The 25,951-nt window shown below is 48.2% G+C and overlaps 9 protein-coding genes across 9 annotated transcripts; 5 read left to right on the top strand and 4 right to left on the bottom strand.

The window, feature by feature from the left end:
• Positions 1 to 2,631: 2,631 nt before the first annotated feature.
• On the top strand, positions 2,632 to 3,258 carry BT62DRAFT_921495 (uncharacterized protein; the record flags this gene model as incomplete). The annotated part of the gene is made up of 5 exons (XM_043184304.1): positions 2,632 to 2,659; positions 2,691 to 2,703; positions 2,768 to 2,896; positions 2,931 to 3,147; positions 3,241 to 3,258. The coding sequence occupies 5 exons, from the start codon at positions 2,632 to 2,634 to the stop codon at positions 3,256 to 3,258; spliced, it is 405 nt and encodes a 134-aa protein (XP_043037760.1).
• A 66-nt stretch (positions 3,259 to 3,324) lies between these two features.
• Positions 3,325 to 5,212, bottom strand: BT62DRAFT_934432 (uncharacterized protein; the record flags this gene model as incomplete). Its single annotated transcript, XM_043186731.1, has 7 exons — positions 3,325 to 3,579; positions 3,631 to 3,683; positions 3,733 to 3,896; positions 3,942 to 4,569; positions 4,622 to 4,647; positions 4,695 to 4,927; positions 4,984 to 5,212. The coding sequence occupies 7 exons, from the start codon at positions 5,207 to 5,209 to the stop codon at positions 3,497 to 3,499; spliced, it is 1,413 nt and encodes a 470-aa protein (XP_043037759.1). The 3' UTR covers positions 3,325 to 3,496.
• Positions 5,213 to 5,235: 23 nt separating this feature from the next.
• Positions 5,236 to 12,671, top strand: BT62DRAFT_934431 (uncharacterized protein). The gene is made up of 28 exons (XM_043186730.1): positions 5,236 to 5,428; positions 5,483 to 5,717; positions 5,768 to 6,552; positions 6,601 to 7,214; positions 7,265 to 7,681; positions 7,731 to 7,831; positions 7,890 to 8,091; positions 8,146 to 8,222; positions 8,279 to 8,426; positions 8,474 to 8,638; positions 8,691 to 8,795; positions 8,846 to 9,051; positions 9,108 to 9,300; positions 9,352 to 9,498; positions 9,545 to 9,982; positions 10,028 to 10,138; positions 10,188 to 10,331; positions 10,383 to 10,476; positions 10,530 to 10,702; positions 10,750 to 10,843; positions 10,894 to 11,058; positions 11,107 to 11,191; positions 11,243 to 11,378; positions 11,435 to 11,612; positions 11,664 to 12,001; positions 12,050 to 12,195; positions 12,244 to 12,394; positions 12,448 to 12,671. Exons 1-28 carry the CDS (start codon positions 5,308 to 5,310, stop codon positions 12,514 to 12,516), a joined length of 5,838 nt encoding a protein of 1,945 aa, XP_043037758.1. The 5' UTR covers positions 5,236 to 5,307; the 3' UTR covers positions 12,517 to 12,671.
• Positions 12,672 to 13,578: 907 nt separating this feature from the next.
• BT62DRAFT_971626 (kinase-like protein) lies at positions 13,579 to 16,257 on the top strand. The gene is made up of 9 exons (XM_043189030.1): positions 13,579 to 13,727; positions 13,780 to 13,850; positions 13,899 to 14,221; positions 14,277 to 14,368; positions 14,417 to 14,571; positions 14,619 to 14,697; positions 14,753 to 14,835; positions 14,887 to 15,350; positions 15,401 to 16,257. Exons 1-9 carry the CDS (start codon positions 13,623 to 13,625, stop codon positions 16,153 to 16,155), a joined length of 2,127 nt encoding a protein of 708 aa, XP_043037757.1. The 5' UTR covers positions 13,579 to 13,622; the 3' UTR covers positions 16,156 to 16,257.
• A 91-nt stretch (positions 16,258 to 16,348) lies between these two features.
• BT62DRAFT_934428 (uncharacterized protein) lies at positions 16,349 to 19,859 on the top strand. The gene is made up of 4 exons (XM_043186729.1): positions 16,349 to 16,511; positions 16,563 to 18,026; positions 18,076 to 18,551; positions 18,611 to 19,859. Exons 1-4 carry the CDS (start codon positions 16,377 to 16,379, stop codon positions 19,713 to 19,715), a joined length of 3,180 nt encoding a protein of 1,059 aa, XP_043037756.1. The 5' UTR covers positions 16,349 to 16,376; the 3' UTR covers positions 19,716 to 19,859.
• Positions 19,781 to 21,463, bottom strand: BT62DRAFT_934427 (HAD-like protein). The gene is made up of 6 exons (XM_043186728.1): positions 21,153 to 21,463; positions 21,039 to 21,104; positions 20,865 to 20,981; positions 20,706 to 20,810; positions 20,558 to 20,659; positions 19,781 to 20,509 (listed from the first exon to the last, which is right to left on the bottom strand). The coding sequence occupies exons 1-6, from the start codon at positions 21,339 to 21,341 to the stop codon at positions 19,907 to 19,909; spliced, it is 1,182 nt and encodes a 393-aa protein (XP_043037755.1). The 5' UTR covers positions 21,342 to 21,463; the 3' UTR covers positions 19,781 to 19,906.
• Positions 21,464 to 21,626: 163 nt separating this feature from the next.
• BT62DRAFT_1078043 (proliferating cell nuclear antigen) lies at positions 21,627 to 23,271 on the top strand. Its single transcript, XM_043179350.1, has 5 exons — positions 21,627 to 21,745; positions 21,798 to 22,064; positions 22,125 to 22,630; positions 22,687 to 22,914; positions 22,971 to 23,271. The coding sequence occupies exons 1-5, from the start codon at positions 21,694 to 21,696 to the stop codon at positions 23,034 to 23,036; spliced, it is 1,119 nt and encodes a 372-aa protein (XP_043037754.1). The 5' UTR covers positions 21,627 to 21,693; the 3' UTR covers positions 23,037 to 23,271.
• Positions 23,272 to 23,708: 437 nt separating this feature from the next.
• BT62DRAFT_1078042 (uncharacterized protein) lies at positions 23,709 to 24,564 on the bottom strand (the record flags this gene model as incomplete). Its single annotated transcript, XM_043179349.1, has 4 exons — positions 23,709 to 23,905; positions 23,969 to 24,311; positions 24,368 to 24,388; positions 24,445 to 24,564. The coding sequence occupies 4 exons, from the start codon at positions 24,562 to 24,564 to the stop codon at positions 23,709 to 23,711; spliced, it is 681 nt and encodes a 226-aa protein (XP_043037753.1).
• A 771-nt stretch (positions 24,565 to 25,335) lies between these two features.
• Positions 25,336 to 25,857, bottom strand: BT62DRAFT_900863 (nucleic acid-binding protein; the record flags this gene model as incomplete). Its single annotated transcript, XM_043183437.1, has 3 exons — positions 25,336 to 25,460; positions 25,518 to 25,620; positions 25,672 to 25,857. Coding segments are annotated over 3 exons (414 nt in total), but the record flags the coding sequence as incomplete, so codon positions are not given.
• Between the last annotated feature and the right edge of the window lie 94 nt (positions 25,858 to 25,951).

The raw sequence follows: 25,951 nt of genomic DNA, 5'->3' as shown, positions 1-25,951 counted from the left end.
AAATAGGAGAGAGAAGTCTCAGGCTGGGAAGTACTGACAGATGGTTTCTTCTCATACTTGTCATCATTGCTTTTCTTCTGTGAGAACCTGCTCCATCCAGGAGCTGATCCTGGTGAAGGGACAGGGGCTGTGAGGCTGACTTTGAGGAGTTCCAGGGCAGGATCGTCGAGCCATTCAAGAGGCATCGAGAGAGTCCCTGGTATGGTCAGCAATCCCATGGGTACAGGAGGCAGAATTGGAGGAGGGGGACTGCTGGAAGAAGTCCTCTGAGAGGTCTTTGTCCTCATGGTTGGGGGCCGGTCTTGGTACGAGTATACCATACCTTCTTGGAATGCCAATGTCTGTGTTTTTGGGTCGGGGGGAACATTGTTCTCTCGTTTCTTTCTCACCATTCCTCTGATGCATGCCATTAGGCCTAGCTTCTGAAGGCTGGTAGGTTGTTCTTCGGGATTCGGAGATGTCATGGAGAGGGAGGTCAGAGGTTATATTATGTAGAATGTCATGGATATGTAAAAATTCATTGTAATGTCTGAGGGCCCAGGCAGTGATTGATTGGCATCCTCAGCACAGCTGGATGATCACCAATAATCCTATCAATGTTCCAACAATGGAAGCAAGGAGTTTGAAGAACTTGTGATTGAAGTTCAGGTCAGTAGAGGTTGCAGGGGGCATTCAGTTTTTCAGCACAATTGGGCTTGAGAAAGGAAAGTAGGAAGCTTTGAGCTAATTGTTAGGCCCAAGCATCACATGAGCAAAACCACATGATAAACAGCTGTCCCTTCACACTTTAAGGGATCAGCTGAGTCCATGGATTTGGTCTTCCTTCTCTGTGACTCAAAGTCTGTGGTAGACTCAAGGTAGAATGGTAGTTATAAACTTTAGCTCAAAGCTGAGTTTATCCAGTGAGAGCTGCAGGTCTTAAATACAATGCAGGCTACTCTAATAATACTACTACTAATTGTGTCTTTCTGTGTCCATAGTGCCTATTGTCCTTGAGTACCACTACTGTATATAAAAGGCCAATTGTATCATCGAGCATCGTTGTTGTATCGAGGGATAATTAGGCCAGTTGTGATGATAAGCCTTCCCACAGTTCCTGTTTTAGTGTTGACTAAGCATAAATAGGAGTAAAAGCATAGAGAAAAAGATAAAATCATAACAGTCAGAGCCTAAGAATTTGAATGGACAGAACAGAGTTCCATTAGAGTGGCAAAGAGGAATATCCTTCAGAACAGAATCTGATGAACAAGATAGAGAGAAGCTGAAGTGAGCATGAAGTGTAGATGGCTATCCAAGTTGATATTCAAACTGAGTAATTATAATGATTGTACATGGTTTATATACTATTGGTAGTTAATTCCAAGTCAGGTCCATTGAGTTCTAGTGTGAATTGTTCACTACTGTTTTCAGAGTCTAGATACTACAATATGAAATACAGGTGTGAAATGATAATAGTAAAATAAAATTGATAGTTAATGGGAAGTGGGCAGAGTCTAGTGAGGCATAGTGATTAAATCTATGGTTGGTTGAAGTAGTGTGGAGACTAGCAGCATGCACATGACAGCTTCAACTCAAGGATGACATTGCTAATAGCTTTGTTGATGTTCATGCACTCTGCTGGCCTCTATGCATACATCCAACTTCATTCTTTTGGCACATTGAAATGCTGAGAAGTGGCACTAAATAAATCAACAATATGCAGGATGCACACCATCAGCTTTCTTTAATCTAATAAGCTGTCTCCATATCATGATGACACTCTCAAGACCCTCAGTAGTATGGTAGGACTTGATGTTGTCCTAGGCCTCCTTGGCTGAAGTTGCATTTCAAGTCAGATGGTATTGAGAAGGGAGGATATTGCTAACATTGGTAGCCAGAGCTTCTTTATCCCATCTAACCCAACCCTTCACTGCATTGGAGTTAGAGGACCCAAGTGGCTTGGGCTTGCTCCTATCAGTGACAGCTCAGAGCTTCTTCTTGGTGAGATCCATGCACTGGGCATAAACTCAATCAAAGTAATTGGTGTTGTCAAGGGGAGCAAACTGGTATTTAGACCATGCAGCTATGACAATGGATGTAGTGATGGAAATAATAAAATAACAAGATGTCAGATAGACACAGAATAATAGTAAAGCATGAATAAACACAGGAAACACTATAACAAGAGGCCATGGCACTACTGACAGCAAGCACAAGCAAGATGGTGAATGAGTGGGATAGGGGCAGGACCAAGAAATGAGTGATAGAAGTTAGTGGGGCTCAGGGCCTATAACCTGTTGGAATTTAGGTGCTAGTGATTCAGAAGGTGTATTGGACTCAAAGGAAGGGTATATTTCATCATATAGAGTAAGGACAGTGGTGGTTCTGAGTCAAGTCAATAAAGTACAAAAAAGATGTCAAAGTATAAGATAAGCAGTAAAATATATATAAATAGAATATGATATTAAAGCTGTGAAAACCAAATCTCAACAATATGAGCTCATATGCAGCTACCTGGTTGATTGATCAGACTAGGCCCCAGTCTTTATTGACATGCTGATCATTCAGGTCTCTATTCCCAGACCTGGAAACCTCACATACTGAACAGAGAGGTCTGCTAGTGCTCCAGTCTCTGCTAGACACTGAGACATCATGCTTGAGAGAATTGTGCCCTTATCAGGTAATTACTTGCTCATTATATCTTACTATAGTTGTGGTTACAAGGTAGCTAACTTGGTAAAAAAAAATGATAAACACACTCATTTCTCTACCTGGTACAGCTGCCTAGTGTATCAACATTCTTAACAGAAGGAAAAAAAGATGTGAGAGGCCACAGAAAAGAAGAGATTGAGGCTGGAGGCCAAGAAGCAGGAGAAAGAGGCAGCATGGGCACTTGCAGCAGCTGCAGAGTCATAGAGTGAGGGTGTCATGCTGATGGGGGTTTTCACAAGGTTTTCAGCTCTTGTGAGGCAGCAGATCATGATGGCAGCTGTGGAGACAGAGAAGGACAAGTCAGTGGCTATCATAATTCCCAAGAAGAGGGTGAAGTTAACTATAATCATCAAGTCTAGTGGTGAAGAGATGGGGCAATCAGGGCTAAAACAGCCTACTAAAAGGATAAAGTTGGTGCCTGAGATAAGAGAAAGGGATTGGAGTGGACTGCAGATAGTGAGTTTTCATTTCTTGTTGGTAGTTTTGTTGACTGGTTGTAGAATGATGTGAGCATTGTTAATTGGACAGCTCCAAATGTTTTGTCTGCAGCACTGGTTGTACTTGTGAGCAGTGTCAGATCAAAAAAGCAAAATGTACCTTCAACAAGGAGGAGGGTGCAATGATTTACAGTTCCACAGAGGTTACGAACCTCCTCCAATTGATGGCAGAGAAGATAGACCTAATAAGCGGTCTACTCTAGGCTACAATTGTAGGTTGTTTTTTTTGTACATTTTTTATTATGCAAACATAGGATAGGACTCCGATAGGAGTATGGCATAGCTAGCGCGCCACCAGTACGTTCAAACTAATCGTCGTCCTCCATGGTTAGAGTTAGTCTGTCTCGACATAGTCGAGCTACCGCTTCTCCATCGATAGGAATAGCGTTTCCTGAAAGTGAAACTATTAATCCCTATCCACGGGGGAGCCGTGAAAACACACCTTGAAATCCTTCCACGTACTTGGGGAGAGGTGTGCCGGGGCTGGTGAAAGACCTGAAAGATCCTCAGTAGTTTCACAAGAGGGACTAACGGTGCAACACACTGTGATCCCCAGAATCCGTAGTGTACCATACCGAGCGCGCGAGTGGTATATTCATAATCGTGGGCGAACCCTCCAGGGAAGAAAAACTCGATGACAGTTGACCTTGGAGAAGGATTCATCCACAAAAGCGACGTAAGACCATTTCCATGTACACCCATCATAATCTATGACAGTGAATTTGAGCACAACAAATAAAGTAGGCTCCTTACGGTCGTTCTTGCAGCCAATCTAATCTGCTCTTTTCGTGATAACTTGTCCATGCTAACAACGTTCACCTCGTATCCATATTCATCGCGTAGCTTATAGAGCTCTCTAACCAATCTATCGTGGTCCTCCGGAATCAACATACGGCGGCCCCATTCTTGTCTCGAGATATACGTTATAACGGGGGTGCTCAGAGTGCCACTACCAACGGCTGGTTCCAAGCCAGTGTATTTGACGACGTTGTTGCGAATTGGCATCCACCAATAAGCACTGCCGGGTAAAGGGAAAGCCACAGCAGCCGTTCTTTGGAAACGGGCATAATTGTGACCCATCATCGTGGCAGAACGGTCGGCTATGAGGACTCTTTCGAAAACAAAGGGCACTCCCATTGATATGCGATCTTTCCAGTCGTCTATGAATTCCATAGTAAGCGACGGCCAGGCTGATCGAATAAACCATTGGTTCATGGCTGCATAGTCACGCCAACGGGCGGCGTCAATGCGGTTAAACATGATGCGACGTGGAGGCGGAAGTGTTGTGTTGCCATCGTGGGTGATATAGTGGTCAAGAGAGCTGTACGCTCGCCAAAGTCCAAATCCTAGCTCAGCAGACCAATGATAGTAGTGGGTAATGCTACAATAATGCTTTAGTATAAGAATGAATCAGCACTCATAAAGGCACACACAATTGCTGGGGATCATTTATAAGAAACTAGAGAAATGTTAGCAGAGATGGAACAAATAAAGGGGTCGACGTACTGTTACTCCATCGATGACTTGGGCGGCGGTTCCAAATACAGCCCTGGCCTCCTTGGAGCTGATAATTTGGATGTCCTCTTTCGTGGGGAGACGAGACTCTTCTGCTTCCTTGCCGTTTAAGATTCGGATACCTTTAGAATAGAACTTGGAGACGTCAGGGATTTTCTGGGGGGCATCGCAGACGACATAGATGGTGCCATTATAAAGATAGAGCTTATCGAAAATGGTCCAGCCTGCAGGAATATGTTCAGAGAAAGAAACAACAGGGGGTCAAAAAGGAAATTCTCACCGGGAGCATGAGAAATAAGTTGGGTCTGCGGAACAGCTGAAGTCCCCCAAATTAACTGGGCGCCAAAAGGAGCCACATTGCTGGGCTCTGCGATGGTAATGTCTCCGTGGAATGTCAGAGGAACTGTCTCTATTCTACTCCGTCCTGAGGAAAAGAAATAGAGAACAGAAACGAGGACAACACAGACAAGGGCGAATTCCCGGCGCGTGGGGGGAGAAAGAGACATGTGTCACGCGTCACCGTCACGCACCAATTTAGCTTCACGTTCCTCAACCAAGGCAACAGCCCACCGTTCCCTGCATTGGCTGCGCGCATACATCGACCATGGACGGCAGAGACCAGTGGTATACGGATGGTAGCTCTCAAAGGGCGACAGATTCTGTCCACGAGTCTCACAAGCTCCTGGCCGTCTACCCTATGGCATCCGCGACGCCATCGACACACGGTGCGTATTATGCTTCTCGTGTAGACATCGTTGAGCTCACAGGTATCGATGCAGTTGCGCGTCATTTGAGCAATATGAGCTCTGTTGTCACGCCGCCATCATTCGTGCAGCCAAATTACTATTCTATGCAGCCGACTGGGTATCCTCAGGGCAATCCTCCACCATACACAGAGTACGCTCAAGAGTTGACATATCTCAACAACTCACATAACGTTTCTGCTGATGACTCTGGATACTGGGAGAGTACGAGAAATGACGCAGTCCGTTTGATACAAGAGCAGGCCGGGCCGTACGTTGTCTTTTTATACCATGCTGCTGAAAACTCAACGGACGTGTTAGCTCATATCCTTACCCAAATAACACACACTGGACTCCCTCCGGTGTCCCAGCATCGACCTATTCGACCAATTCACTAGCCCAATCGGTGTTCCAGCGTACGACTCCGACCTCGGCCTATCCGACCCCTCCTCCTCCTGCTATCCCTTCTTCCTCCTCCTCTTCTTTGGCCTTCGCTTTGGGACCTCTGCCCCCACGGAATGTGCAACCGCCTGCCAAGGTCTATACTCCCGAACAGTCGCAAGGGTTCATCAACGATTTTTTGGTCAAGAAAACGCAGGAAATCAAGGTTCGGGAACAACCCCAGCGTCCATCGACACCTCCTCGGCAACGGAACCCATCTGCTCAGGAAAGTCCTGACCCCTTAACCCTCGAACCGGTTACGCCTCGTATGCAATTAATCACCGTCACCCCTAGCAAGCGAAAACCAGTTGTTGAGCTCGTATCATCTTCAGTTAAACGCATACAATCCAAAGATTCGCTTCATACGCCCCACCGGACATCCGGGGCATCCCTTGCCTCAACGCCTTCCAGCTCTCGGACATCCATGTCATCCGTGCCTATCACCTCGAGTACTGTAGCAGGCCAGTCTACACCGAAACGAACCAAGACTATGGCATATGTTGCAATGCCTCGCAACCCTTGGGCGACTCCTTCTACCTCAGGCAAATCTTCGGTGTCACGAAGATTGAATGATTCTCCCAACGACTTGGGCGGATTTGGATCAGAAGACGGTCCATTCTCTAGTCCGATGAGAGGGACCATCCATGGTAATCGAGAGGATCGAGGTATGTTTTTTCGTCATCTGTATGACTGTCGTTCCTTATAGTGAATAGCTCCCATGGAAAAACTTGAGTCGTTGCTGGAAGATATATTTGAGGCCGAAGATGCTTTGCCTGCTGATCTCGACCTTGCTGATCTCGACATGGATTTCTTTTCGCCTGCTACAACCGATACTTCGCGGCCTCTTCTGCATCCAAATATTGTTCGTAAACTGAGCAAGTACATCGGACAAATTGCCAGGCCAAACAAGCGCGTTCGGCATGGCGGATCTAATGTCGCTGGAACGCCACGTAGTAAAGGCCGGCTGGCGGAAGCCACGATTCAGTCGCTTTCCCGGATTCTCAAACTTTTAGAGAGAACCGTCAGGACAGGAGAGAATTTGGATCCATTTGCTTATTCCGGCCACACAGCACAAGCATCTCCTCGCAAAGTCAGCCCAAAGAAACCCAAGGCACGGAAAACTGATCAACGTTCAAAGTCAAAAACCCCGGTAGGTGGTGAACAAGAAGAGAAAGTGGATGCCGTGCACGTCGACAACCCACCAAACTGCTCTCCGACAGAGAGCGACTTTGAAAACTTAAGTATGCAATTAGAAGCAGCTAAGGACAGCGTCCTTGCGGCAGAATGCTGTATAACTTTGTTGGGAAGTGATAGACTACCAAAACAGGTATTGTCCTCTCATACATTCTTTAGCGAAGTACGCTTACCGCCGCGAAGCTTTATTCAGAAGAACTTATTACAGCCTGTCTGAGCACCTTGAAAAACCAGCTCAACAAAGTCATTTACCCGTTTGCTGAAGCGTCTTCTGAGGCTGCCACCACTACCGCCAATCCCCTCCTTCTATATGTTATCAAGAACCCCACCAGTGGTGAATCAAAACGAAAAGTGTTGAATGAAACTTTCCAAACGTTGTCGGCATCCTTGTCTCGTATAAATGCTTTGATAAATGCGGAAAGCGTATCGATGTCGGATTCTATTGTCATTCAAGCGGTGTATATTGCGATTGGGCCTTTCTTTGTGGTGGAAGGGGACAGTGACTCCAAGGGGAAGAAGGACCAGAGTGTCGTCATCCGCACATTTGGGAAGAGTGCTATGCACGGTTTAATGCTTGAAGCGTTATCACTCATTCGTAGCGTGAGTTTCTATAACATTCCGTGCGCGGCATCCTAACGTGTCTGGTAAGATATTCGCAAGCCATGAGGGACAGCGGTCATGGATCATTGAAGAGATCTTATCTTCCTTGATCAAGCTGTCAGACTCCAAACAGAAGGCTGGTTTGTTTCGGTATATTTAGTACTGGTTTGCTTCGTTCACCCTTGTTCTGACTGTACCTCTTGCTCAGTCTACGTGATGGACGCTCCATTCGCACGGTATCGGCCCTACTTCTCCAACTGGTGCAGACGTCCACGCACGATGTCCGCATTCAGGCGAAAAAGATAGAGAAGGCTAGACAGCAGAAGGTTGCCCTGCGTCGTCAAGAAAGCTTCTCTGAAAGCCAAAGCCAGATTAGCCGTGAGCCGTTCTTGGATGAGCACGATTCCGAAGTATTTCTCATCGTAATATTACCTTTCTTCCAAACTGAGGGACTGATGTACCAGGAAATTCGACTCTATTCTTCTGGTCTAGATTCCGCCTCGAAAGCAGCGAAGGCAATCATCATCTTTCTGACGCAACGGTTGGTGTCAAGTTTGATTCTACACAAAACAGCCTTATTGATTTGGATCTTCACAGATCCGGGAAGGGAAAAACTACCAAGAATACGAATGAGGCTGAATATAGGCTGATCTTCGACAACTTGATTTCGGATGTGCTCGTCGTTTTGTATTGGCCCGAGTGGCCTGCAGCCAGCCTTCTTCTCAGTGTTGCGTCCAAATTTATGGTGCGTGACGCGCCATACCATCTACCACCGTCTCATCAAGGATTCAGGTAGCAGCTTTAGACGATGTCAAGACGAGTCAAGCCGATAACAATGCGGCCAAGACCATGGCATTGGATCACTTGGGTGTTATTGCTGCTCGCATCCGGTCAAGCGTACTTAAAGTCCAAGACGGAGCCGGCCACAAGCCCAAAGGTTTAAAGCCATTCGATGAGGTTCGGGCCTCTTTCCAACAACTCTGCTTTTCATTCACTATAGCATTCGCAGATTGTAAGCACCGTAGACTTGAAAGAGCTTGAGAAACTCTTGAGTGTACACCATGACATTTCAACGCACCTTTCCAAACGTTCTCTGGAAGATCAGGCTTACGACGTAAGTATCATTTTGGCTCTATCAAATGTGAAACTGAGTTTATATCGTAGAGCGCTCAAGAACTTACAGCGGCAACGCTCGGACATGAGCTTGCGAATACCTTGAAGCACTTAGGCACTCTTATAGGTGGAGATGACGATGGTGAACTAGCTATCCGCGACCGGGATACGTCCAAATTAGAACCATTCGGTCAGAAAGTAAAGGCCGCGCTCCAAACCGTCTGTAAAGATCAATCAGGTGATATATTTGACATAGGGTGGGTATTCAGTGGCTCTTAAGGGCATACAACATCTTAATGCCATCCTTGAACAGATCCCAGGAGGAAATCTCTCGCATTGATCGCTATGCAGAAGAGATAGGCACTATTCAAAGCCTGCGGAATTCTTTCCAGCCCATTCTTAACATTATACTAACCGCTTTGGATGCACCACCCATCTTCATGCGTACGAAAGCTCTTCGTGCTCTGGGACAGATTGTCCTGAGCGATGCTACGATCCTTTCAACGGTAAGGGTGACTCTGTGTACAAAGTTATCATCTTAATCCTGTTCCTCATAGCCCGGCGTTCGTAGGGGTATCGAAAGCCATCTATTGGACAGTTCGCCAGCTGTTCGTGATGCGGCAGTGGAACTGATAGGCAAGTACATGGTAGATCGCCCAGAGGTCGCTGGTGACTACTACCAGAAAATTGCTGAGCGTATAGCTGTGAGTCCATAATATTTACGCGATGATATCCATTGACTTGCTCAAGGACACCGGCTTAAGTGTCAGAAAACGGGTCATCAAGCTGCTGAAATCCTTCTATGGCGTGACCCGTGATTCCGAGCAACAAATAGATATCGCCACACGTCTGGTGCTCAGAATGCTAGATGAAGACGATACGGTAAAAGAGCTAGCTATTAAGACACTTGAGGAGCTATGGTTTCCTACTGCCATTCCTCTTCCGTCCGCGTTGAAGTCGAAGCCAACGAACAATGTTGACGACAAGAGTGCACTTCTCGCCAAGGTGTCTGTTATCATGGCTGTGTCCGGTCATTTTAAGGACCGGCAATCTCCTCTTGAAGACGTTCTGCATAAGATCATGGCCGGACGGCAGGAGTCCGAGGTACCTCTATTGCATTCTCGTTACACTGAGATTTGTGAATCCCTAATCGATGGTTTGGTGGATGCGTCAGATTTGCCCGGTTTTGTGCGTACCATTCTTTTATGTATCTTCTAGTCTTACGCTTTGCAGACTGTGCTCAACTGCATCAGAACAATACATCTATTTGCTTCAGCATATCCTTCGGTCCTCTCCGGATCTCATGCTTCCACGCTTCTGCCCTACCTGAAAAATCCCAGTAACGTAAGAACTCTCATAATGTACATATCCTTCTCATTCAGCTTCATTTTAGTCCGAGCAACAAGTGACCACCGATTACCTCCTCAAAATATTCCGCATTTCCATACCCAGGTTGCCGAAGACGACGAGCAAATTAGGACAAGAACTTCAAGCAGCTCTACAGCCCATGATTATAAAGCCAACTGCTGGACTCCAGGTGAAAAAATTCATCATTCATATCACCGAGATTTTTAAGTACTCTTTATAGGTTCTTCAAGAATGTATTGCCTGCATGTGCACTGTTGTGCACAACCTAACCCGCGATTTTGTGCGGATAGTGGCACTGCTCAAATCTTGCAACGGTCTGCTTATCCTTTTGTTTTACTTAAAGGATACGATCTGATGGTTTATGCAGGTCGGCTCCAGAAGGCCATCAGCGGACCGGCATTGGAACAACAAGACTTGAAGGGTATGAAAGCTTTGTCCATACTAATATTCATTGTGTCTCTCCTCGCGGAACATATGAACTTCGATGAACTTCGATCAGAGCACTCCGAACTAGCCGGGGAGTTGGATTTAATAAGCAAGGCATGTCCCAGGCTCCGGAACCGATTCTTCTAATACCTTATCCGTAGGGTTCGATCCTGGAGCACATCTATAACAGTCTCCTGAGTTTGCATCAAAAATACGCTGACCCTGATCTTCGCGGTCGAATTCTTCAATGTCTCGGTAGGTGCTGTCACCATGATTTATGGTCATACGTTAACGCCGCATATCAGGTTTTTTGTTTAGATCTCAACCCACGCTTATGACGGAAGAGCGATCTGCTAGCATTATGGATGGGATATTCCAATCCGGAAGCGAGGAAGCCCAAGGAAGATTGTTGAAGTTGCTACAGGAGTTTTTGGTTTCTGAGGCGGCGAAACATTCCTCCAAAGAGAAAGGTAAGAGCTTTCTTGTTTAGCGATAACTGCGGTATTCATTTTAAAAAGAAAGCGCCGGAAAACGAAGTACGAAGGCATCTGATGTGGATATGGATGAACTGATTGGTAACACGGATGGATTTGCGGATTCAGGGTAAGTGACATTCTCATAGTCAATCTGATAACATCACTGAGGTTTTCCCAGCGTAAGCTCTGCTGTCGTTCAGCGTTACTTGAACCATATCTTGGAATCGGCGTTGTCACTGCAGCCTCAGATACAAGCAGCTGCTATTGATATACTGAGCTTTACCATCAAACAGGGCTTAGCCCATCCACTTCAGGTATGTACATAGTTTATCTCGCCGTTGCAGCTCCCACTGACGTTTGCGCTTCGAAGTCCTTCCCTGTCATTATCGCCCTCGAAACTTGTCCATCGACACCGTTGAGCCATAGAGCCAACGCTCTACATTCGATCTTGCACACGAAACACAACTCGCTGCTCAATACCCGATACATTAACAGTGCCCAGGCTGCATTTGATTATCAATCAAAGATCACGTCCGGTGCCGTGAGAGGTTAGTGAGCCTGCACAAATGTACCATATTGTCTTGCTGATAATTTTGAAGGCTTCAAGATCCAATCATCGATGCCTATTGCTTTGTTGCAACAATGGTACTCCTTAGCAAGGGAAAAACGTTCGGGGCGACTAGACTTTTTGAAGTCACTGTCGAAAGTCTTCCAAGACCACTCCTCGACTTCCACGACTCAATCTGATATTGATTTTGTGCGATTTATGGTGGAGAATTTTGCTTCCTTTGATTATAAGACGCAGGAAGAAGTCTTCATCATTGTCAAGACCTTGACTACCGTTCTATCGACGAACGGGACACAGATTCTCGAGATCGTTTCACCTTCGCATTTGCTTTCCCATGTGAAGAAGCAACCAGCATCTGAAGCCAATGCGGTAAGCTAAATGTATATCGCCGCAGGAGAATCTGACCATGATTGACAGGCGGACATGAATGTCGACCCTGTCGAAGGATGTTCAACCGTCGAACCAGCACAGAACAAAATTCCCCTCATGCGTAGCACCGTCATCATTGGAATGATCATGGTGCTAAAGACTCACTTGAAGACATTGTATTCCTTATCTGAGGAGTAAGTTTTTTGTGCTCCGTCCACAATCATTTTAATTGTCCGCTCTAGGAAATGCAACAAGTTCGTCTTGGGAAAGAAGAGTATGATCGGTGATAAAGCATCTGTGAGACGGCACCAGAAGGGAATATCTTGGGATCGATTGCCTTTTGCGACGAGGCCGATATTGACCTCCAGCGATGCTGATGAGCAGAAGATCACAGTAAGCCAAGTATAAACCGGCGACATCTATGTTTGCTGATGATTGTGGTATAGTTTCTTAGCATCTGGAATGAGGATGGTCTGACTGCTGAGCCGGAGGATGACACCGTAGAGTTTACTTGATGACTTGATGCTAGTGCTTTCTCATCTTTCTGCTTATTCGGTTACATGCTGCTGTTACATTCTATCATTATTCTCTGTTATCGTTGTTCTTCGCATATTAGCATTTCGTGTAAACACCAGCCTTCTCAATGGAACTGATGAAAACCATCTGTTGCTTTCCTACTTCACGGCTGGAGTTCATGTCGCCGATCGATGAAGGAGTAACAGGTAGACCCTCGCTGGAAGGCATTCCACTGCACCATTGTTCGGGAAAAAAAAATGTTGCACGTGTACATACATCGATGAAGGGACGGTCAGCAGTTGGGGAAAAATTCTTTCGTGCTAAAAGGAACTCCATATACCACAGAAACAAGCCACTGGCAGAGCGTAATAGCGCCCACCTCTGCTGCTCACTCGAGCTCCACCAAGGAATAGCAACCAAGGGGAGCTGTTTACAAGCTCCTCAATCGATTAAGGCATCTACCGAGCAAGTCGGCACTGATCAGAGAGGCCTACAAAAAAGCTCCCTACCCTCGGAAACCGCTTTTAATTTACGACGATCATCCTCACCGCAATGACGCATGAAGGAGGACTGTTGTATCCGTGGGTCTCCATTCTACGGACCCAGGTCCAGGCAACCCATGGCATATGAGGAACCCCCAAAATAGGTGGGAGCCCATGTCTCGGGCATGCTGCCGTCAGTCATGAGGGTAGATACATCAACCGCAATTTTTCGTATGACAGCAAACATATTCAAGCCGATAGTCTGTTCGCCCCGCTCTCCCGGATCATATTATGGATATTCTTGTGAGAGATTATCAACATTATGTTCCTATAAGATAGAGACCGGGCTCACTGGCATGTATCTGGCCGTGGAACAAATCCAAGACCACCGCATCGTGATATTTTGACCGCGGCTATTTGCATCTACGGATGCCACATTCCTATGCTGCATATGATAGATTTCTCCGTTTATAACATAGAAGGAATTTAAAATTCTTCATGTCGATCGCGACATTGTCACTGAATTGGGTAATAGATTGGTCATGTGACCGTACTACCGCGAAGTTGATCTTTTAACCTGAACCTCAGAAACGCCGCTTACGGGGTCCTTGCCCACGACCACCATGTCCTCTTCCTCCTCTTTTCTTGACCAATACGAATCCTTAGATGTTATAGGAAACGGCTCCTTTGGGATAATACGAAAAGTCCGACGAAAAACAGACGGCCTGGTGGGTCGACTGCCACTAACAGACGGCTCTCCTTGTTGACGGCGCGATCCAGATATTTGCACGTAAAGAACTAGATTTTGAGCGCATGAATGAGCGGGATCGGAAACAGATTGTGGCAGAAGTGTACGTCGTCTCTAGCTCACTGATAGCCAGGAGACTTATCCGTTACAGAAATATTCTCAAGGACCTCCACCACGACCACATCGTTCGCTATCATGATCGCCATGTCGACCGTGATGCCGGAATTCTCTACATAATCATGGAATACTGCGGAGGCGGTGACCTCTCTAACATTATCAAGCAGGCCCTCAAGCATAATCGACCTATCCCGGAGGACACGATATGGAACTACTTTATGCAGATTCTGCTGGCTTTGCATCATTGCCACCATCCCAATGCGAATGGACACGGACGCTCGGGGAGCACAGGGAGCACAGACGGCGATAAAGAGAGGAGAGCGCAGATATTACATCGCGACCTTAAGCCGGACAATGGTGCGTCTGTTAAGCGCGGTGACAGCCCCGTGCCAACTTATCAGTGTCTATCTAGTATTCTTGGATGAGTCCGGTGCAGTGAAGCTCGGTGACTTTGGGCTATCTAAAGCCCTCGCCCAGGCTAGCTTTGCCAATACTTATGTTGGTGTGCGTGTGCTCCCTCGGCCATCTTTACGTACCCTGACGCGAAACCAGACACCATACTACATGTCGCCAGAACTCATGCAAGAGAAGGCATACGACTCTAAATCGGACATATGGTCACTGGGATGTCTAATATACGAACTATGTGCACTGAAGCCGCCTTTTCATGAGGCAAAGACGCATAGTGAGCTGAGCATACTCATCCGGTGCGTCTCTACGCCGTTTTCTACCGTATTCGCTCATCATCGAACAGTAACGGCCGGGTACCACCACTACCCAAAGGGTATTCCCAGTCTTTATCCGGAATCATCAGGGCCATGCTCAGTCTAAACGTATGTTGGCGCGTCGTCAGGATGAAGTGTTTCATGATGCATTTTCTGTCTACAGCCTGCCATGCGGCCATCTGCGGCCCAGCTTTTGCAACACGAACGTTTGGAGCTTGTATTCAAAGTTTCGGAGACAGAGCGAATGTACGTGCATTTGTTTTGCGCCGAAGTACGTCAATTTAAATGATCATGTAGACTCCAAAGTGTCAAGGTTCATAAGCACAACCTGTCCCTGCGCGAACGCGAGTTTCACAGCCGAGAATCCAAGTTCCTCAGCGAGATTGCCGCACGAGAGGGGGCTCTTCAAACACGTGAGGCAGGGCTTTCTATGGCGATCAAGCATGCCATAGCAGCGCGTGAGGAGGAGCTGCGGGTCCTTGTTCAACAAAGGGAGGAAGAGGTAGCAGTGGCCATTGCAAGACGAGAAGAAGAAGTAGCGGCGGCGATGAGGCGACGAGAGGAAGAGATCATTGCCAGCGTCAATGCCAGGGAGAAGGAGATATTCGAGGCCTGGAAAGAAAGAGAAGACGCTATGGAAGCGCGAATACGATGGGTGGAGATACGGGAAAGGGAGCTGGAAGAGGAGGCAAAAAGGGTGGAATGTGTGAAGAATGAAGTAGAGGCGAAGATGCAGGCCTGGGAATGGGAAAAGGAAAAAGGTGGGCTTGTATCATGGTCTCGACTGGATGACGGTATTAACTTGTTCCAGGGAAAAAAGGGCACCAGACGAGGCCCTTGGAGGAGGTGAAAAACCTTCTTGAGCCTTTAAGTAGACTCCACATGGTGCAACCGTCGACACCTGCGCCACCTAAACTACAAGCGCCGATGCTTCCGACGCCAGCATCGGCGATGCGAGGTGTGGTGCTCACAGACACGGGGGAGCTACTCGCGACACCCGCACCTGCAGAGCTATTTGTCAATACCCCGAAAGTGGGATTGAACTTTGTGCGTATATTCGACTTTGAGGACGACCCAGAGGATGGAAATGAGGAGACGAGCCCTGTGCCTGTGACACCAAGTCGCAAGCGGACGTCGACTTCGACGCGTGATTTCCCCTCTACGACGTCAAAATCCACGACATCTTCTGCATCGAAACCACCACCGACGCGACTGCGCCGACCATCGATAACGCTGTCGTCGACTTCGTCGAGTTCGAATTCAGATGGGGTGAAACCTCAGCCCCTGCAGCATCCACATTTGAAGCCTGCAATATCTCCGCCACCGATGTATGATCTGGCCGACGAGGAAAACCTACCTAGCCCGTTCCTGAAAAGGGCTGAGCGTGCAAATAGCATAGGGCCGAAACCGAAGAAGCGACCGAGTAACGGGAACCTTCTTCGAGCGGTTGCTGCGGCAAACTCTGCTGTCAGAAGCAAGTCAACCGATGATGCAGTAGCACGACCGTCTGTTGCGAGTGCACGAAAGGCAGGCGAAGAGGCGCGTAAGGCGTTGTACAGGACATAGTACGGGGGGAGTATTTTTATTTTATGGTCAACTTGCTTCCATGTTGTGTTCGATTATTGTCAATACTTAATTATTTTATTTGTTATGGATGCCGGTATGCCGAATCCGGGAACGGTCACGTGAATGCACATGACGGGAGGTTGGAGTTTAGAATTCTGTTTTTGGACATTGCTATTGTTCTTTGTCTTTTCGACCGCCTGTCGGTTACGCTCTCCGCCGTCATGGAGAACATCAATCCATCTTTTCGCTCGACGACGCCACGCCTCGACCTGCGCTGGCTCGCTCTCTCGTCTAACAACGACGCGGCAAGGATGCTCATTAGCCCTCCGCCGGAGGAGGAGCTCAGGATGAGCAGGGTGCGTGTGCTGTGCTATCCGTCGTTGCCATTTTTACTGACCTTTCCGCAGAATACGCCAAGATCGAGCTCACAGACGAAGCGTAAGAGACAGGCGAAGCAGCCGCAACAGTCGACACCAAATCCTAAACCACGGAAACAGCTACGAAGTCGTACACCTAGTCCTTCACGTACTCGTTCACCATACAAGACAGTTTTGCTACAGTCGCCACACGCGAATAACCCCAATGCCGACTACATTATGCCTAAAGCCTACCCTCGACGACGAAGCACTACTCCCGTCGTTCCCTACGAGCCACCCACCAACATCTTCACTTCGCCACGTGAGGTCGTCGTGTCCCCCGTTGTCCGTACGCCTAGGCGACGTACGAAGCTCACCGTCACCGTCAAGAAAGAGCCTCCGGCAATCGACCTTTCCGAACCCATGCCCCCGCCGAGTCCCACCGACGACCCTTTGTTACTCAGTGGCCCGCCAAAGGAATATCTGCCCAAGACATCACTAGCGAAACCGTGCTGGAGTCTTCCTCCGTTGTCACCACAGCAGTCTACCTCTAGTCCACCCAATGAAGATCCCACCTATTTCCAGTTCGAGTCACCCCCGGACACCTCCTTGGGCATGGACGTCGACGAGCCATTCAATAATATTCTTTTTGGAGACAATTTGAGTGGTGACGGGTGGAGTGACAGTGACGACGACGTCGAGATGCAAGGCCAGGGTGAATACACTGGCAAATGGAAAATGAAACTCGTCAAAATCAAGAATGATCCCCCCAGTAGTGCTACCCGAACCCGGATGGAGCACTGGGGACGTCCCATCAGCCCTTATCCCTGCGCGAAGCGGCGTGTCAGCGGCGTGGTTGAAGAAGACGATGATAGCGAGGCCGAAGAACCTGTCATCGCAGACAATGCTGTCCTGCAGCAACGCCATCATGGCGATGCTTCCGGTAATTCGCCGCCCTCTATTGACAACGAAGCGATCGAAGAGAACCAAGTCGGACCAATCTCCGTCGGAGTCGAGGAAGCAGACCCGGACTCAGACGACAGGCAGGAAAACGCGTCGCAGGCGACGCAGATTAACCATGAGGATCTGGATGAGCAGGAAGAGCGCGAAGTTAGGGAGATGTCAATTGGACCAGACCAAGAAGAGCCTTCAGTCCAACCAGTCATGTTTGAACTACTCGATAACGATGCAGAAGAAGAGGAGAGGCAGGTTAGGGATATATCGATTGAACAAGACGTTCCTGTTCATCCAGAACCCATTCTCCCTGAACCTATTGTTGACTCTGTTCCCGCCACGGTCAACGTCTTCACAGAGCAGCATGTTGAACTTGATACTCCGATGGCGGAAATAGAGTCTCATTCAATACCGCTAAATGAGGTTCCCGATGCTGAGGTCCAAATTGCGGAGGCTGTGGATGACTCTGATAGTAGCGACGAGGAGATTGATATGGGTGTCGTCAAGGTCACGAGCAGCGACCCTCGTGCTGCTGCGCGGGCAGCCGCCATTCTCAAACAGGTAGGTCAAGTTATGGGCTGATGTTTCGTCTGCTGACAGGAATTATTAGCACGATTATGAATGCTATACCAAGACCAAGTTATTCTTGAAGGGACGCGAAAGAAAGAGACGGCGTAGGACCATTGACGGAGGCATTGCAAAGAGTTCGCCCATATGTCTGGGAGGTGCATTTGTTACTCCAGTAAAGGGGCGCAGGAGAGAAACGTTGGGTGGAGTTATTGGAGATAGGGTTTACCTTCCTGGCAGTCCCGTCATGACTCTGGAAGGGCTGTTACGAGACGCAGAAATTCAGGTCGCGAGCGCAAAGAAGCCTTCCTCCAGCAAAGATCCAATTGAAAAACCATATGCTACTGTGAAGCGACCGAATGTCTGGACCAAAGACAATTGGAGGCTGCTCGACATGTGCTTCACGGAGGAAAGATACGAGACCGGGGATGGGAATATCATGGCTGACGTTGATGATGTGGACATTGATACTGTCGTATGGCGATTTGTGGAATTGATGCCTGATGGCCGGTGGGCTAAGTCCGTGTTTTCTCACCTTGCTTGTTTTCCTGCATGTTTACTTATAATATCATTCACAGGGAGGATCTAGAGCGCAGGTCACGAGCTATAGCGAAGAAACAACGCTCTGGAAATGCTGCCCCACCTCTCACTCCTCGGGCAAGTCCAGTACGGTGGGAGTCTCCTGCCACTGCGAGTCCGCTAGACAAATGGGGTCGTCACGCAAGCATGAATGTTCCGAACTTTACACCGTTGGGGAGGAGAGCCATGCCTCCTGCGCGAGTTAAGAAATCTCAGGCTGCGGTTAGGACGTCGACTCCATCCTTCAGGTTACCGGAACCTATCTCGACCGGAGCGCCATTTGAGACTTTGGATCGTCGAGCGGCGCAGAAGCCACCAAAGAAGGTACCACCGTTGTTCTTTGCCCCAAGATATTCGCATTTGCTAGAGGAGGCGCAGGCAGTCAGTCGCGGTGTACCGCCTAAGCCTGAGGTTGTGGCAGAACAGGAACAGGAACAGAAACAAGAGAAACTGATTGAAGAAGTCTTGGACACCAGTACCGACGAATCGGTCGATGCAAGCGTGGATCAATCGGTGAACGACGCTAGTATCGCCTCAAGCGTAGACGATAGCAGAGAGGAAGCGTTTCCCCAAACTCCGGCATACAAGCAACATGATGCTCCTGCACCACGTACAACCATGGGCGGCCGGGTAAAGGGGTTTCTATTTTCCTACCTCCCGATGATGAGCAAGACAGCGCCTGTTGCCAAACGTTCCTTTCCTTTCCAAGCCAAGAACCAGCTCCCACTTCCCCCCCTTGAACTGCTTGAGAAGCCTCGTGGACCCATTTCGACACCGGTTCGTGAGCCTGCGCCCAAGCAGAAGCATCCCAAAGAGCTGGTCGACTTGCAGCATATTCAGGTCAAACCAAAGTCGATGATACCGAAAAGGATACCGCCCAAGAGACTTGTGGAATTGACTCATGTCAGCCCAGTGAAGTCGGTCGAGCCTGTCCGTAGGCAAAGAACGAGTAGTGGAGGGAGCGTTAAGGATCTTGTAAAGGGCTTCGAGGCAATGGAGAAGGAGAAGAAGATGCCTGGCGCGGGTGAACTAAGAAGGGTGAAGAGTTTTAACGTCACCAGATCTAAGGTTCAAATGGAAGTCCGACCCAAATGGAGGCCTTGAAGGTCAAGTTTGCGCACTCTGTACGACTTATAGTTGTTATGATAGATGGTTCAGTAGAGCTTTATGGTATGTCCAAGCTTTCTTGTGTTTATTATATTGTATACGCTGTGTTAACAGTTGATTATTCTTAATGCCTATGGTTCCATGAAAATCTAATGTATTGAGATGGGTGTGAATGCAATCAACGTTCTTCACTTCGCAGAAGGCGCAGGAGATTGGGCTTCCTTGCCCTTCTCTTCTTTACCCACCTCTACACTGGACTTGGGAGGCCCACCCTTCATTTGGTCGATAGCGTCCCACAGATTGCCGGGCACTTGGGCCGCCATCATCTGCCGGTCCTGCTCCAGCAACTTGTCCAGCTGTTCCCGATTTTTCTCAATGTATGCCTGCTCCTCCAGGTAGTTGCGCTGGGCCTCCTTCCGCTTCTGCTCGAGATAGGTCAGTGGTACTGGCTCAGTGTGGCTGCCCAGGCCAAACATGGCGGCAAAAGGATTCGGTGAGCCCTTCTTCTTCTTCCATTCATCGACATGCCTCTGTTTTCCCTCTGCCTCCTTCTTGGCGTATTCCAGGGGGATATCCTTCCCTTGATACGCCGATATGATAGGACGGACGTCGGCGGGTTTGTAGATGGCTAATGATTCTAAGAAGGGGATCATAGCTACCAGTCCGCGATCGTTTTCGTTCCCATGCCATTTGGGGAGTATTATCGCGTTCTCTGGATGGGTGGAAACGTGCTCTGCGTTCGTGTCGAGGACGACAACTTTTGACAAATCGCGATTAAGATATGATAAGTCCTAGGAACAGGTTATTTACGATGGTCTCGTCATTATATCCATTCACACCTTTACAACATGTCCGTTCAGCGACCTGGTGGCTTCTCGATGGAGACGGTGGGATATGAAAAATCCGTATTTGTCCAGTTTATCGAGTATAGGTGCGGCAGTCTGCGTATGGTTGGAAAGGGTAGCGTAGAGGAGTAACCAAACGCACATAAAGATGTTGAGTAGTAAATATTACCACTTCATAGAATTGAGAGATATAAGCAAGGAAATAGTCTACGCCAGGTCGTTTTGCCGTTCGCCATCCATGTTGACGCTAGAATTGGATTTTAGACGATGATGATAAGGGCATCAAATGTGGCAGACGTACATCCCATATCGAAGTAACTAGTAGGTCGTCGATAGATACAATTAATGTATATGGTTTTTGGTGCGGAGCTGGATATGGGGGAGGCAGAAGTTCTGGCCATGCAGGTTCACTGAAGAACTAGTACAGTGAGGAGGGTTGTTAGACTTGAATCGACACCAGCCAGCAGCAGCATACCCCCAGCATATACTTGAACCGCGCCTTCGTTCTTCCCCATCGTGTTGAAGGAGCATTTTCGGAAGTCTAGGAAAATTTTATTGAGAGCAGGGGACAAAAATTCCAGCAACGTACCAATCTTTTGTCCTTCAATTCATCTTCACTCCAGTCTCTCGACATGTACGCGACATTGAATCCAAACAGCACCGCTAATAGAACAGCCGAGATCCTTCCTACCTGCTTCCGCTGAGCCTCTGCAGATGTTACCGAGTCCCGCGACCGTGCACCCGTCCGCCGAGGTTCTTCCTGTTCTTCTGTTGGCATGATATCAAGGCTGGGGAATGAGCTGGGCGGAGGGTGGTCCTGTGCGTCTTTCTGTGGAGGCTTTGGAGGCCCTGGCGGTATCTGTGACATACGTCGTGCAGCATATCCGATGGAGCGTCGTGCAATAGGCCGCGAAAGAAGAGCGAACATGAAGATGAATAAGTGAAGTACAAGGAAAATATTCCAGGTTTGTGTATGACCATATTTGTCTCAGAAGCCCTCGGCACACGGCATAACACGCCACTGTTATGCGTGACGTGACGCCCCGTGAGGTCCCTGCGAAAAATCGACGCGTCTCTTTCTTACCACCACCATCCACCCCTCAAACGCGTCTTTTTCCTTCTCGCCCACCATGCTCGAGGCCAAGCTCCAGGAAGCCAGTGTTCTCAAGAAACTACTAGACGGTGGGCTTTCCACTATATTGCTGTTTGACGCGACTGCTGACCCTTCCTGCAGCCATCAAAGAGCTCGTCACTGACGCTAACTTTGAGTGCAATGAGGAGGGCATCAACCTCCAGGCGATGGACAATTCTCATGTCGCATTGGTTGCTGTGTTACTAGAAGCGCCCGGCTTCAAGCGGTATAGATGCGACCGACCAATGCCCCTGGGCGTGAACCTCGCCAGCCTCACCAAGGTCCTCAAATGCGCAAAGGACGATGATGAATGTACAATCAAGGCCGCTGATGAAGCTGATGTGCTGAATTTGGTATATGAAGCCAAACGTAAGTAGCTGAGGGGACGTTCTATATCCCTTTGTACTGCATGCTGATAGCGACTGGCAGACACCGACCGCATAGCGGAGTATGACATGAAACTGATGGACATCGACTCTGACACACTTGGGATACCAGAAACTGACTACGATGCACGTGTAACAATGGCGTCCGTTGAGTTCGGCAGGATCGTGAGAGACCTGTCTTTGCTCGGCGAAAGTGTGCGGATCGAAGTTAGCAAGGAAGGCGTGAGGTTTGCTAGTGACGGAGAGGCTGCCAATGGAAGCGTGCTTTTGAAGCCTACGGAGGGCGTTGGCAAAGTGCCTAAGAAGGACGAAGACTCCGAAGAGGAGCAGGGTGAGGAAGCAAACGGCGACGACGAAGACGAGGAGCAGGCCGAAGATGGAAAGAAGACCAAGAAAGAGAAGACCAAGGTTAAGAAGGAGAAAGACACTGAAGACGTTGAGATGGAGGATGAAGAGGAAAACGGCAATGAGGACTTTAAACCCGAGGGTGACGACGATGAAGAGAAGAACTCTGATGACGAGGAGAGCGGAAAGAAGAGAAAGAAGAAGGTTTGTCAAGTCGCGTTCATATGTGTTACATTTAACTGACGCGCAATGGCCATCAGCAAGCGAACGGGACGAGCAGCAAGAAGGCCAAGACCGCATCGTCATCCTCGAAAGGTAAAGGAAAGAAGAAGGAGAAGGACGACGATAAAGACTTTGAGGGCGTCATCATCGAGTTGAACCAGCATGTCTCATTGACGTTCTCGCTGAAGTACTTGGTCAACTTTTCCAAGAGCCAGAGCTTGTGTGGAAAGGTCCAGCTGATGATGAGCAACGATGTGCCGTTGCTGGTGAGCTACCTCAACTCTCCTTTGTTTTGGATCGAGCTAAGTGTCGCGAATTGCAGGTGTCGTACGAGTTCGGCCAAGGACACATCCGGTACTACCTCGCGCCAAAGATCGGAGATGACTGATCATGGGCATTTACAAAAATTTCGACCTATCTATCTATCCTAGTGTTCTCTCGTTTCTTCTTTTTTCTCTTCTATGTTGTGTTATACTGGATACTTGGTTGCCCGCCACAATAAAACATCTGTTTGTCTCGTCCAACTGTTTCTTTGATCGCTATAAGATTATCAGTGCGAGAGGGTAGTAGATTCTGTATCGTAACTATACTATACCAGAGTTGTTCTAATGCTGCGCATGCCCATCTTCAGGTTCTCCCATTCTAATGCCCTTCGCGTGGGGAACTTCAGTCCCTTCACATTCGAGATGTATGGTTTCGGTTTCCGGGATTGGACTAGCTGAGTAAGATGTGAGAGGCTCCTCTGGGCTCGAGGATCGACGGCACTTGCCGCTGGAAGGTGTTGTCTGAGTAGATGAGCTTTGGCAAGTGGGGGTGGCCTCTCTCTCCCTGCTTGAGGCAGCAGGTAAGCTTTCAAGGTCCAGGGAGATGACTTGGCAAAGAAGGTTTTCACGTCCGTCTGAAACGTTAATATCTGGAGAGGCTTCTTGATCTGAATACCCATCTCTTTGTACTGCTCTTGGTGCTATAACGGTATCGTACCAAGTCCTGTCAGGGTACAAAGAGGGCGTCATTGATGCTGTCCATAGATGAGAAGGGAATTTGAGGAGGCACAAGAGGCTCATAATTCCCTTCCTTTGGATATGTCATCCTTCGAGTCCGAGGATTGACACTCCCAGGATGGCATGTCGAGGACAAAGAGATCATCGTCCGGGAAGCCTGCTTTGTCCTCCAAGACAGAACGTGCGCCAAGTAAATCTTCACAGGCCTGAGGGTTGCTTGTGCTAAGATTACTGAAATCTGTTTCGCGTCTGGCCGCTGACTCGACAAAGTTGTGAGCCGTTACGAGTGACCAGTCCATCGTCCGGGAAAACGTTTAACGGTGGTCTCGGTGGAGACTTCCATTTGTTAGGGTCTCGTGTATAACACGAGCTTCTTTCTTGATATCACTTAAAGGTGGCTTGCCAGTAAAGATTTGGGAAAATGCCATAAGAGCGTGGTGACGGTGCACTGTTGGTCCTACCTCGACAAGAATGCATCCATAGGCATAGACATCCCTAGCTGTGATGTATGATTGATCAAATAGTGTAGAATTCATGTACTCGGGGGGGGGGGCTTCCTTTGCACATCCTAGAAGAGCTGTCGGGAGCCTGTGATTCCCGAACAAGGAAAAGCCAAAATCTGCAGAACAGGAGCACAAATCATCCATGACAAGAATATTTGCCTAAGGCTAGTGTCGTTTCAAAGGTGGCACAAGGAAGATGAACGAAGTTAACGCACGGCGATATCAACTCCACAGTCCTGAGTCTCCAGGTACAAGCAACATTGCGAATCAGACTCTGAATCTGAGATGGCACATCGGGTTCGTCGTCGTCAACTTTGATTTGAATCCAGCTATGCAGACGCGGACGCAACGGTTCCGTCGGGAGAGTGGTGCCTTGGCTGATTGTAGAGGTTTTGGTGTAAGGTATCGGCATGGTTGTATGTACAAGGTGAGGCACAGGCGCTTATCAGGTAATGCTGCACTCTTCCGACGGAGCGTTCCTCTGTGTTCGGTGCAAATGGAGATCAACGAGGAACAGCTATACAAGTGGACGAGGCCACGAGCTAGTCCGGATGGCAAAGTTTCAATATGTCGAAGTAATCGAGGACGCGTCTCCTGGGCCTTCGTTAAAATGGAGAAGACAACAAGATTTCCGGCACAGGATTAGCGGGGAAGAAGTCGATAGGCTCACCGACAATGTCGTCAGAGTCGTATAGTATCTGCGTTAGTATATCAACTTTCAAGATTGAAATGAAGAAAAGCATACAAGAACAATATCGTCCTCCACCTGATCTGCGATAGAGAGGAAGCTCAAATATTACTCACATAACGACGGAAAAAGCGTCGCCTTGTTTCGATGTACCGAATACGCCGGAGCGAGGTAAGCCACACGAACTTGTTGTCGTCCGCGAAATATCGAGTCTGCTGCGCGCGCATTCAAATTCAAACGTCCATCAACGTATCATCTCTCATATTCTTATGCAATGCGTGCACAACACAGGTCCATGACATTGCGACGTCCATTGTTACAGCCAGGCAAGAATGTTTCAGGGCATGAATACAACATGAATACCGTATGATAGCCTTGGCGGTGAATATCCTCTACTGAGTAAAGTACAGGCATAGAAACGCAGATTACACTGAGCCTAGAGTCAGCTACGAAAAAAAGGCCCAGAGGAAAGCACGTACATCATGAATGCAACGCTTAGATATCGTCAATGTCGACCTCGCCCTCATCTCCAAACTCAAATGTACATTCGCCATCTTCCTCACCAAACGTATCCGTTTCGTTGATTTTTGCGTTCTCCGGCAACTCACCGTACGCTTTGACTGCAGCCAAAACATATCGACGACGAGCGCGCTAAAAAAGGGAGGAAAAAGACGCACGATTTCTTGCCTCGTCAGCGGTATACTTGACAATCACATCGGCTTTGTCATCTTGGAAGTCCCGGAGCGAAAGGAGGACAATATCTCCTTGGTTAATCCATACCTGCACGCTGTCAACAAACTGCCCTGGACACTGTCGAATGAAGAGACGTACCTTTTTCCTCATCTTTCCTCGGATATGTGCTAGCCGCTTCTCGCCATCAAAGCACTGGGCTTCCAGCCGTCCATTCCCCAGCATCTTTGTCACTTGGGCGTATTCCTGCCCATCCTCTCGGAATACAAGTTCACGCTTGTCATCGTCATTTTCATTCTTTCCTCGGCGACGATTTTTGCCTCCCTGGATAGTATCGATGTAAAATTCCAATGCCGAAAGAAATGTGTTATGCGCACCTTTCCTTTATTCTGAACCCCCAATGTTGAGTCAACTGAAAACC

Source organism: Guyanagaster necrorhizus (assembly GCF_019112545.1).
Source record: "Guyanagaster necrorhizus MCA 3950 unplaced genomic scaffold BT62scaffold_19, whole genome shotgun sequence".
Lineage (NCBI taxonomy): Eukaryota > Fungi > Basidiomycota > Agaricomycetes > Agaricales > Physalacriaceae > Guyanagaster > Guyanagaster necrorhizus.
The sequence above is the reverse complement of the archived record's forward strand: the minus strand, read 5'-3'. Positions and strand labels throughout refer to the sequence as shown.